Source organism: Salarias fasciatus, chromosome 23, assembly GCF_902148845.1.
Source record: "Salarias fasciatus chromosome 23, fSalaFa1.1, whole genome shotgun sequence".
NCBI lineage: Eukaryota > Metazoa > Chordata > Actinopteri > Blenniiformes > Blenniidae > Salarias > Salarias fasciatus.
In genome coordinates, this window is record NC_043766.1 from 20,688,969 (window position 1) to 20,701,493 (window position 12,525).

The window sequence follows — 12,525 nt, forward strand, 5'->3', positions numbered from 1 at the left end:
GGAGAGGTATGTTGTGCCCTAAATATTTACCCAAGTTTGCCCAATAATAGACAAGAGTTTTTTTAAATACATTTTGCTATTTTGAATTTTCTCGTAAATCTTGCATTTGATTGATTTGAAAAGTTTTTATTCATGAAATTAAAGTTCCTATTTGATGATACTGATAAAAGCCTGGCAGATATTGATATAACAATATTAAACTTCGTGATGTTTTGATCTCCGGGGTGTTTGCAGAGAGACACGTTGAGAGTCACTTTTACTCTGTCAGCTCCCTCCTCCAGTCGGTGTCTTGAGCCACAGACCCTTCTTGTGGGTGTCTTCAGCCACAGACCCCCTCCAGCGGGGCTGCTTTGGTGTTTGTGGTCTTGCCACCAGGTGGGGTAATAGGAAGCCGTGAAGGTGCACCGCTGGAGGTTTGCTGCCCTCCGCAGGCTGCTTCCCGGTAATTGTGCTCCTTCTCGGAGATAAAGAAGCCACATCTCGTCGAGGTGAGGAAAGCCCACCGTGGAGCAGGCAGAGGGCGAAGCCCCCAGAGAGGGTCTTCCCTGTGCCGCCGTGTGGGGGTCCTCACCTCAGGGGGGATTAACAATCTGCGAGATGCACTTTTAATCTCCCGAAAGCAGCGGCTTCACGTGTCAAGGGGGCACCGCTTCATTTCTCTCCCGAGGAGGCGCAGATTTATGGCAGCATTGTTCATGTTCACCAGCAAGTAGGACGCCTCTGCACCCCGCGGCTCGGGTCTCGGTCCCCGGCCGGGCGAAGTGCGGGGTTTGCGGGTGTGTTGGATAGTAAAGTGGCCGAGAGAACCGGCGTGATCGGGGCTAGAAGAGCGCAGGGAGAGTGACAAGGACGGGGAGAGGGAGAGAGAAAGGGGAGGGGAACTGACATTAAAGCAACACAACAAGGAAACTACGCTGCGGAGCCACAGACGCCTTCATTTTATGTTTTTGAATAATAGCCGGAGCGAGTGTGTCGGAGTGTGTCTGTGAAATCTGCCCGCAGCTCAGCCCCGCGCAGCCTGGAAGTCTCCCGGAAAGGAGCCGCTTTGGACCGAGCTGGATTTAAAGGCGCTCGCCGTCGCGTTCACAGACATGGGTGAGAATAATGAAAGATGGCTTTAATTGTGATCCACGGTGAAATTAAGTGAGGGGGAGCAGGCCTCTTTCCTGCGGACAGAACAGTGTACTAATGGGAGGAGGAAACAAAGGCCGGCGCAGCTTAGCCGTAATTAATAGAAAGCCAATTTAGATTATTTTAGGGCGATTTTGACCCTAATTATATTCATCTGCCCATTACAGAGTAACCATCCTTACAGCATGCTGCGTTTATGAATGATGCTGACTGGAGTACAATATTAGGATGTTAATGCAATTTTGAAATAGATATTTTACTGGAAATGAGTGAAACTATGATCAAGGTTCAGATATTTTATTAGTGGGCAGGTGTTCAGCTGATTAAAAAAAAAGAGTATTATGATATTTCACAGGAAGCTGTTTGAGTAAAAATAAAATATTACACTCATGTATCATGATGGTGCAGCCAGGATTCTGTTTTCTACAATAACATTACACACCCACACAACACTCCAGCGGACCTGATGGTCCTCCATGTGTGAATCATGTGTCTCAGGCTCAGAACCACCCAGCTCTCCACAGGTGGTGGAGGATGGAGGAGAGGAGGATGAGGAGGAGCTGAGCGGAGGGGAGGAGGCAGATCTGCGCTCAAGCTCAGGCCGGGGGTCACTGCTGACCCGCAGGGGCATCACCCTGAGAGTGCTGCTCAAGGACGGCCTGGTGGAGCCTGGGGATGGCGTCTTGGCCATCCATTATCTGGTAAAACCGCACATCACAGCTGAGCCAGCCCAGAATGAAGTACTACTTTCTCACAAGCAGTGGTTGTTCAGTAGTGAGCTCGGCTCTTTTCTGCTTTTTGTTTTCTCCCTTGATTCATTCAGGGGAAGAACTTTGTTGGAGACCTGTTGACCGATGGGAAAATCCGATGGGTTGAGACGGGTCAGATTTTCAATTCCCCAAGTGCCTGGGCAACACATTGTAAACGTCTGGTCAACCCGGCCAAGAAGTCTGGCTGCGGCTGGGCATCTGTGCGCTACAGGGGGCAGAAACTAGTCCAGTACAAAACCACCTGGCTGCACAAGTATCAACCCAGTGCGGACATGGTGAGAGGACGTCAGCTGAATCTGTTCCACTTTTATTCATAAATGTTAAAATGGATAAAGGTATAACTTGAATATAGAAAGTGACTGAAAACATCCTCAGAACACTGAGAACATGAAGTTAAGAAAAAAAAAAATACTTGATTTTCTGTAACTGAGGCTTAAAAGTGATGGGAATATGAAAATAAAATATCCTCAAAGATGCATTTGTTCAATATGATATTGTGGATATATATTGCTGTGTTTAGTTCCCGTCCTTAGTCATCTTGTGTTCTTACCAGAGCCTTGTGAGTGAGGAGGATGATGACGAGGATGAAGAGGAAGGGAAGACAACTGTACAGGCAGATGAAAAAAACAAGAACACCAAACCTGGATTAAATGGTAACACCTTCATGTTTTATTTTAAATTTCTCTGCGGCTTGAACAAATGGGAAAGTTTACCCTCACTGTGTTTCAGATGTAGTGGTTTCACGGCGAACTGACCGAGAGAGAATTCCTGTCAGATATTGTACCCTGGGCACGAGGGATGCTGCCAGGTACCTCCACCTTTCATCCAGTGTAATTTCAAGTATTTAGTGTGTTGTGAAGAACAGTGGTTTGCCTGTGTCCTCAGAGATCCACACACACTGGTGGAGCTGTCTGCCTTTTCAGCCATCAACAGATTTCAGCCTTTCAATGTAGCTGTGTCCAGTAATGTACTACTACTAATGGTGAGCTTTAACAGCAGAATGTCCAAATATTAGCTAAACACCAATAAAAGAGAGGTACACAGAGACAAAGTCACTTGCTTTTGTCTGTCGCAGGACTTCCATTGTCACCTGACTACAAGTGAGGTGGTGGGATACCTCGGAGGGCGATGGGATACTAATACTCAGTGTGAGTGTAGCTTTTTTTTTTTTTTTTAAAGAAAGGATTAAGAGAATTAAATCCAAAACATTCACAGTAGAAAAATGTTAATAAGAAGCTATCCTGGCCTTTAGTATATTTCCTGTTGTGGGTTCTGTGTTTCAGTGCTGACAGTCTTAAGGGCTTTCCCCTGTCGGACCAGGCTGGCAGACAGAGACTCAGCCTCTGCAGTGGAGGAGGAGGTAACACATGCACTCTGAGTCAGTAGTCTGCACTGTGAGCCTGCTTAAAGGTGAAAGACGCCCACTTTAAGCAATTACTAGTCCACCTGTTGCCAGTATAGTTCAGCGGTTACTGTTTGCCAACACAAAGTTCCTCCAGAAACAGACTCTTGAATTCCTCTGACTGCGGAGTGAAGCCTGCGAATTCTTGCTCTCTCGTTAAGATTTGTGCTCAGTTTAGTTCAGGCTTGAAATAGAAGCTCCATCAACATCACTTGTTTATGTTTCTTCTCTGTAGTTTCCTGTTTTTCAAATAAACAATCAGACTGAGCATGCCTCTCAGTCTTTGTAAGGAAATTAAGGATGAAAATACCTTAGTGCTTTACGTACATGCATGATGGGAAACAAGCAGACAAACAGATATTTATTCCCTGCTACATGAAAACTGTGCTCCATGGCCCTTTCTGTCTTCTAAATAGATTGTATATTATGAAGTGAACAATGGTCATCGCTTTACATAAAAGCATCTGCTAGACTGATTTAGATAAGTAGTTTGCAAACATTGACTTACAGTAAGTCAGAAAAAGTACTGAAAATTAAAAGTACTTTTACTTTCCTTTCATTGCACTCCATTATAAGCTAAAGTACTTTTGGTAAAAGTTTGCTTCTGACAAAGTACTGAAATTACTAGTTTCATTTGAACCACATTCAGTGAGTTGTTCTCACTTGGTCAAATTGCCATCAACTTAGTAGGCATTTAATCGTATTTACCTTTTGAAATTACCAACATTAAAAGCACTTTTCTCAAACAATGAGTTATATAAAGAAATATACAATTGCATTTTGCTTTGTTAACAAATGTTGATTAAAATATTAACCCTTAAGATTTCTTCAATTTGTGGATGTACTTACCTAAATTGTATGATTTTAGTAGTCACAGAGGAGAATATTTATTTTGAACTTAGGAAAAACAAAAATAAACAGTCAAAGAAAAAAAGAGAAAAGAAAGACAGAATAACCAAATACATAAAAAATGTAGAAGAGACAACACGGTATGCGCCAGTCTGGTTTTACATGCAGGAAAAGGAATAGAAAGAAGTGAAAACTTATTTAAAAGTGGTAATTTACATATTTTAAAATGTGCTTAACTGTGTGTGAAACATTGCATAACAATCCCAATAAAGTCATACTTAAAATACCACTCTATTGCAGTATTGTAACTGTATTTATTCTAGCATTGATTTCCTTCAAGCCTGGGATTAGAGATATGAATGTAAAACCTTAACGCCCCCTTCTTGATTGCAGGGACACTAATGTGTTGAAACCTGAGAGAAATAAAAATACTTGAAGCACACAGAACTGCAGAACATTTTACTGGCTAACTTATTATCACTCAATTAAAATAGTAGTAACTCTTGTAGTGATTTATTTTAATTTCTGACAGTCAGTGTGAATGAAAATACCAACTTTTCTCTTTTTTAATTTAATCCAGCGTCTGTTTTTCACTGTGTTGCAGATCTGTCAGAACTTATTCATGCGTGGGCTCTCGTTGGTGGGCTGGTACCACAGCCACCCGCGGGGACCGGCTCTTCCGTCCCTGCAAGACATCGACTCCCAGATGGACCATCAGCTGAGGCTGCAGGGCTCAAACAATGGCTTCCAGCCTTGTCTGGGCATCATCTGTGGTGAGTGGCTGTTGGAGATACACTTTGTGGCGCCATAGTGTTCCATCTTCAGTGCCGCCTAATCCTACTAATTCTAGCTCTGGGCCAGCGCGGGACACACCCAGACATTCTATAAACTGTCACCTATTCTTTAACTGTCTCACATTTTAAAACTGTGCCACGATCTTGTTTCAAAACTGTGACCCTGGACAGCTTACCAGTCCATCACAGGGCAAACAGAGAGACAGACGACCGCACACACTCATGTTCACACCTAGGGGCAATTTAGGGCCACCAATTAACCTCACATGCATGTTTTTGGACTGCGGGATAAAAGTGGAGCGCCTGGAGGAAGCCCAGACACACAGGGAGAACATGCAAACTCCACACAGAAAGGCGAATTTGAACCCAAACCTTCTCGCCGTGAGCCGAGAGTGCGTAACCACTGCGTGAGCGTGCGGCCTCCATCATGCTGTGGCAGGTTAATGATCGATACGACTCTATATTGAAGGATGTACGGCAGTGTCAGATCATGTATAATGAATGATAACAGAAGAGTGAATCCGTGATTTCTTAGTCTGCTATATGTCACTTTAAAAGCTAAAGAAATTGGTGTACAAATTATTTGGCAAAGGGATCCTTTGACTGAAGAGCTGTGCTGCAGTGGAATCGACACACCTGCCATTTATTTACTGTTTTTATAAACACATCAACATTTTATTTTGTCAGTTCATCTCACAAAAGTTCAATCAGTGTTCTGAAACCAGATTTTAAACAAACAAACAAAATGCTCAGTCCTTTAGATAATAAGCAATATTCATCAGTTGTTTTTATTGTTTTTTTGTTTTGTTTTGTTTTTTTCAAATTCAGAGCTGTGAGGTCCTGTTGCCAATTCCAGCTGGACACATACAGTCACAGCTACAGGCAGTAACAGAGTGACCAGTTAACCCCAGCGGTATGTTTCTGGACATTTATAGGAAACCTGGTTATCCAGAGAGAAGCTAAACATGCCCAAGGAGAACAAGTAAACTAAACAGCTAAACATAGAAAGGCTAGTGCCGTGAAGTGACAGCACTAACCACTACGCCACTGCTGCTTATTTATTTTAAATGTGTTTTTCTTTATTCAGTTTGGGACTGTCAACTGGAGCTGCTGTACATTTCAATAAACTGTGTCCTGATCCAGAGTATTTTGGGACCCTGTGACCTTCCTCTCCATGTGTAAACATTCATAAACGTTTGTGTATTTAGACTAAAAAAGATTTTAAAGATTAAAGATTTTACTGCTGTGATAAATGAAGTGATGAAGGTGAAGATAAACATCACAACTCAGACACTAACTGGGCCAAACCAATTTTAGCTGAGATTTTATTGATATCTGGACGCAACATTTGCTTTGTGGTCAGGGACCGCCTAGTATGAATTTTCTGTCGAAGGTGTAGTGTGATCACAGTCGTAGCCAAGTTTTTGGTAATTTATATTGGTGTGAATGTGTCATTCAATCACACCAGTTTTTCTAATGCCTCAAACATTAAAAAAGTGTAAAAATTTGACTTTTGGTGAGTTACATATCATGAGAGGAAACACACTTCCATATACAGCAATCTGCTGCTTTTTGGGGACTATTTCTTCTCTTATTCAAGATATTACTATCGTTCATGTTAACTGTTGTTTGTCATGAATTTTTGGCTATTTCTGTCATTTCAAACCAGGTTAGTTGTTCAGGTGCTAAAATGGCATTTCTTCTATCTTTCATTGAATCTTTTTGTGTATCAACAGTTTTTTTTTTTTTTTTTTTTTTTTTTAGAAGCTGAATACATTTTCGCTTCTATTGAATCCGAGGTTCTGATCTGAGGTTCTGACAAACATGGTTTTCACAAGGTTTTCTTACTCTGAGCCCGCTCTGCATTTCTCTTCCAGGCCCATATTATCATGGAAATCAAGGCGTTGCCTCCACAATAACTCCGTTCTGGGTTGTACCACCACCTGAGGTGAGGCCGGTGGCGGAGCCACTTTTTTACCTGCTGATCGTTGCACTTGTGCTCAGGTTTCTTGTCTCTCTCTCTCTGCAGCAACGGCCTAATGACTATGGCATCCCCGTGGCTGTGGAGGTCACCTACGTACAGGACAATTTCCTCACCAGTGACGTTCTTAATGAGATGGTACTCCTCCTGCAGCACATGCTAACAGAAACACCCACAACTACACTTGTGTGGTGCATTTTCTCCCACTGCATGTTTCTCATTTGCAGATGCTGCTAGTTGACTACTACAGAGCAGCTCCTGACCTCGTCCAGTTCAACCAGTACTGGTGTCCCGACACAACCATGATGGACAAGATTAAGGTGGAAAAGAAAACTTATTTCAGCTTGTGTTGTGTCTGTCCCACTTCACACTGGTGACCCACACTTAACGCTCTGGTTTTACTCCTCAGGGCTCTCTGAGTTGCCACGCCCCCAAAGACCAGGCCTACTCTCAGATCTTGGAGCATGTCTACAGTCAGCTGAGCAACATGCACTGAGACGATCTGCGCCATGTGGCCGAGCTCCGCCTCACAACACTCCATTTCAAACACCGTTTCGTTCTGCAGAGCTTACTGGACTGCTGTGACAGTCGTACAATGTAAAACCTGGTTGAAACAAACAAAAACATTGATGCCTTGAGTGATGCTTAATTTTGATACAGCATTATTTTGAGTGAAAATACACTTAAGTGACTTTTGGTTTGATGAGTTTGTAACAGAAACTGCTCATGGAGGTCCATTCTTTTTATTTTCCCACTGATGAAAAACATAATTTATTGAAACTCAAAACCAAACAGCATCAGATTTACATTTTTGGGAAAAAAAAAAAAAAAAAAAAAACACACAAAACTTTTGTGATACATTAAACGGCCAAGAATCGGCCTGTGTGTGACTGACTGGCCCTTTTCCATGTGGACCTATGTGCCTACCTGTGCCAGTGTCCTGTAGCGTGACCAGGGTTTGTCAGCTATGTACAATGTAAACATTTGACTTGTAAATGCCTTTTTAGACTGAACTAAAGGAGCAGTGAATAGGGGGGAGAGTCAAAAAAAAAAAAAAAAAACTAGTGCAAAAATGTACTACAGTGCATTAGCAGAATTTGAAAAGGTGTATTTGTTAAACATGAACTGTAATCTGCATCTTTAGGTTTTCGTGAAAAGTTGTGCTAATGTGGAAGTTTGGAGCAACTGAATCCAGCATGCCACACAACTTTTGTTTTTCTTCCAAATCCACTAATGTAGGGACTGTGTGTGTGTGTGTGGGTGTGTGCACTGTATTGTGAATGTGCTTGTCTACTGTCTCCCTGTCGGGTTATGTGAGACATGAGTCCTGTTGGTTAGGACAGATATTTGCTTCCTCTTTTCCTGTACTGTATTTATTAAGGGATTGTGTGATACACAAGTTTGAAGACAGAGTAATGCCTTAAGCCTGCTGATTGATGATCCACAAAGAATTAAAATATACACACTGGAACTATTTAAGAGTGACTCACTTTCATTTGTCTTCTGTGTAAATACAGGGAACCGGTTAAGCCAAACGCCTCTATGAAATGAAACGTCAAGTTTAATTCAACCACCTAGAAATAATCCCTGAAAAAGAAATTTGGTTGCTGTAAAAATATAAGCTAAATCAACTAGTTTGATGAACTTATTTTCACTGCTTTACAAGATTTCTGTTACCACAATTAAAACAATGAATGTATGGTTTGGAAAAATTGGAAAAATTTGAACTGCATGCATTATCAACTGCACATTTAACCTCGTCTCATTATTGTAGGACTTTCAAGATATGTTAAAATCAGGGTTCACCTTTCCTTGTGTGTGATAAGACCGTGCAAATATGTCTCGAATTTTTAACTTCTTCCCCCCCAAAAATGTACAAAAGTTCTGTTTTCTCTGGTTTCCTCCCACTTCCTTCGCCCAAATATGAGATTATAGATAACCTCCAAGAGTCGATGTAGATGAGTGGAATTTGCTTTCTGCAAATGGAAAGTGTGAGAAATGAGACTTCAGCACAGCGTTCTCATCTTTTACCAGGTTAGATTCCTTATCCAGCAGCTCCACCAGTTTTGTTTGTTGCCAGATGACAATTCTAATATTTTGTAGCCTTTTTCAGTTCTTTGTTTGAACAAATCAAAAATTTATGTGCACTGCCTGGCACACCTGGCAATCAACAATGTAAGCAAACAAAGCGACACATGACTTTAGTAAATTCTACAGTGTGATGTGTACATTTTCCCAGTAATTTGATGCAATCACAGCAAATGCAAAAAACAAACACATTTTTCCATTATTTATTTTAAGAATGGGAACAGTGGGGGAGAAAAAAAGAAGCACATACAAATACTGTGATAATATGATATTGCGGTTAAATTCTGCATTCATTCCAAAAGTAAGAAGACAACGTAAATCTAAGATACTCACTTACAAGATGTAATATAGGACTACATGCAAAAGTTTAATTTAAATGTTTTAAGGCCTTGTATGTATATATAAAAAATAATACTATTGAGAGCCGCAATGATTTAATGCTGTTCAAAAAAACATTTAAGACTGATTAAACAAAAAATAGCCCTTTCAAACAGAAATTAATAGGAATTTTTTTGTCCTTCCAAACAGATTAAAATCTACATGAGAAAACAGTTTCCAACGGTGGTCTGTGGACAAAACTTACATTAGTCAAAACACAATGTCCAGAAAACCGTCTGTAGTGTCATCAGTGTGCAAAAAATATTCACACACATATTTTAATCTTTACACAGGAAAGTGCCAATGGCTGAAAATAAAGAAAACAAACACTTGATCACTGTTAAACTCTCTAGGTTAGGTTTTGGTTGCTGTATTAGTTGGGACATTTTTCATCCTTTCTTATCAAAAGGCACTATAAAAAAAAAACAACCTAAGAGTAACAGTGTGATCCCGACAGCACCCCCTAAATACCCTTAATCCTGATCTTTATTGAGCACTGAAATGTAGAACAGTCTGACATGTAAACATTTTAGACAAGGACCAAGCTCTGGAGTTGGGGAAGTGTTTGGCAGCATGGAGTGAGATCAACAAACAGATTAACAAAGGAAATAAAGCAAAAAAGCAATGCAAACATTTAAAGAGCACATACAGTATCTGACATTAACTACACTTTTTTTTTTTTTTTTTTCCAATTTTAAAACCACTTGGACATAACTCCATTTTTCCCTTGATGGTTTCCCTTTTAATCCGTGGTCTTTCCCTCATACTATAAGTGAATGTGGGATTCGACCCAACCTGCAGGAGTGGACTGTGAATAAAGCCAAAACAGGAAGCCCGTCTTTTCACAACAGATGAAACATCTGGCACCATGAGCCCGATATACTAAGAAATCACTGTAAATGTTCAGAATCACAGGGTCAAACTAAGTTTACATGCACAGAAAGATTTCACATTCTCTCAGACAGTAACAGCAGGACATGTAGTGAGGAATATATAAAAGACAGAGTTGCTGCCAGCAGCATCGTCTCGGCATGGACCGCGTGGACGTTAGCAGGTGCCCAAAATGGGTAAAATGGGTGAAAAAAAATAAAAAAGGTTTACCAAGCTATTAAAATGAGCCCGAGAATAGAAGAAAATATGGCTATGTGGCAGAGTCATTAGCAGTTGTAACAATCAGGTGCACTACACTTGTTTCTAACGGATTTCAATGACTAATTTTTGGCTGCTTCTCTCTCAGATAACCATCATTCATGTAACGTTTTTGTGCTCAAATGCAACTCACATGACCTGTTTGTGTATGGCCCTAATGAATTTTTTTTTTTTTTTCCCTCAGCATTTTAATGTTTCTGGATTTTTTTAAATGTAGTTTTACCTTTAAAAAGTCAATTGAAGACACTGGCAATCACAACATGCCACTAAAGCCCCCCCCCCCCAACAAATGGCTGACTCACTGTAACAGTAGTGTCTGTCCTTACAATTTGATATGGCTGGCTTAGAAGAGTTGTTGTTTCACATGAATCTTTCCAGTGCTTTCAGCAAGTGAACTGAATATGAAGGTACCTCGCCACATACTATCACTCATCAGGACAGATTTGGTTATTAAGGTTTTGCAGGCTTAAAAATCTCTTGCTGTGCCAGCTGCAAGAGTATTTTACATCGAACAACTGTCGAATGTAACTAAAAAAGAAAAAGAAAAAGAAAAAAAAAAAACCACGAAATGTTTAGGTTTGAAATGTCAACCTAGTATCTACAATTCATGAGTGATACCACGTTTATATGTAAATACTGTTCTCATGTCTCAGTTCTCTGATTCCATTTATTTTACCACACTGCAGAGATCACAGGGCACTATCTAAACGGCAAAAAAGTGCAACCTCTGCATTTACCTTTGGGTCTATGTGTAACGATGGAAAGATTTTTACTCTCTCTCTCTCTCACACACACACACACACACACGCACACACATCTCATTTGAGAACCAAGGTGCATTTTCATTTTCTCATAGATTCAGTAACCACTTCACACACACAACCTTTGCATGCTGAGACTGATATAAAGTAAATACTAAACTACAGGAAAACTGTGGTCTACACAATTTGTCATTGCTGGATTGATTAATGAAAATTACAAAGAAAGCTTTGCTGAAAGTCCAGAATCTGAAAAACTGTCAAAATCACAAATGTGAGCCTAATCTTGGTTTGTGGACACCATTTAAAATGTAAATAGGTTTGCTGTTTTGCAACACAACGTCTCTGATCATTTGAATCTTAATTCTGGTTTAGATAAAAGCAGTTGTCAGTCAGGCCAGCAGGTGGCATCAAACGCAAGGATTCAGACCCTGAGAGACACAAAGCTTTCAATAGGGAAAGTTACAAAAAAAACATTCAGTCAGGTTACACTTAGTTGGACTCTCCAGCCTAAAAATTGGACTGTAAGTCTGGGATAAACCTGAGATGTAAACAGACTGTAGTCACCCAAAAAGCCTGCTCTGAATGTGTCACTGAAATTTAACACGTTATTTTCCTCTGTGGTTGAAATAATACTTATTTGCATTTTACCAGTTAGTCCCCAATAAACTCTTCTTACTGGAAGAAACCAGATACCATTTGTCTCCAGTTTGTTCCTTTGATCCTCGGTGGCCCAGTTTACATGGGTGTTTTTTCAATCCAATTGAAAACAATCATGTTAAAGGCATTTGTATACATGGACGGCATACAAAGCGATCCACGATAAATCCTCGTTTACAAGGGCCCTGGGTGAAGCGGATTATACAGCGTCCTGCGACATGCGCACAAAGTCTCTGGTGTAGGTTTCAGGTCTTTTAGCTTTGCAGCCAGCAGTCCTCAGCGCTGAGCAGAGTGTTTTTATCTGCTGGATATCTGCTGAAATACTGTCCCAACATCTCCATGAGACGCTGCTCATAGAGTGAGCGCTCCCCTGGCCGGAGTACCGCCGCGGCACATCTCGGTGTGTGCACCGGGGCTCCGCTCCGCCTGCTGATGTTTCGAATTAACTGGTGTCCATGTTAACTTGTGACCAGCAGATGTTGAAAAACCAACTTAAACTTGTAGTCGTTCCAGTGAACGTCGGTTATCTACAGTTCTAGTAAATTTATAAGTTTAGAGTCTTTTG

General features: G+C 40.9%; 1 protein-coding gene across 1 annotated transcript; it reads left to right on the plus strand.

The window, feature by feature from the left end:
• The first annotated feature begins 471 nt into the window (after positions 1-471).
• On the plus strand, positions 472-8,386 carry mpnd (MPN domain containing). The gene is made up of 13 exons (XM_030082608.1): positions 472-1,095; positions 1,630-1,832; positions 1,955-2,176; positions 2,455-2,554; positions 2,631-2,709; positions 2,787-2,883; positions 2,977-3,049; positions 3,185-3,261; positions 4,757-4,925; positions 6,824-6,894; positions 6,976-7,065; positions 7,155-7,247; positions 7,337-8,386. Exons 1-13 carry the CDS (start codon positions 1,092-1,094, stop codon positions 7,421-7,423), a joined length of 1,365 nt encoding a protein of 454 aa, XP_029938468.1. The 5' UTR covers positions 472-1,091; the 3' UTR covers positions 7,424-8,386.
• Positions 8,387-12,525: the final 4,139 nt, after the last annotated feature.

Coding starts and splice junctions, on each gene's coding strand:
- mpnd (XM_030082608.1), top strand. Junction 3,050..3,184: donor ATGGGATACTAATACTCAGT/GTGAGTGTAGCT, acceptor TCTGTGTTTCAG/TGCTGACAGTCTTAAGGGCT. Junction 7,248..7,336: donor CCATGATGGACAAGATTAAG/GTGGAAAAGAAA, acceptor TTTACTCCTCAG/GGCTCTCTGAGTTGCCACGC.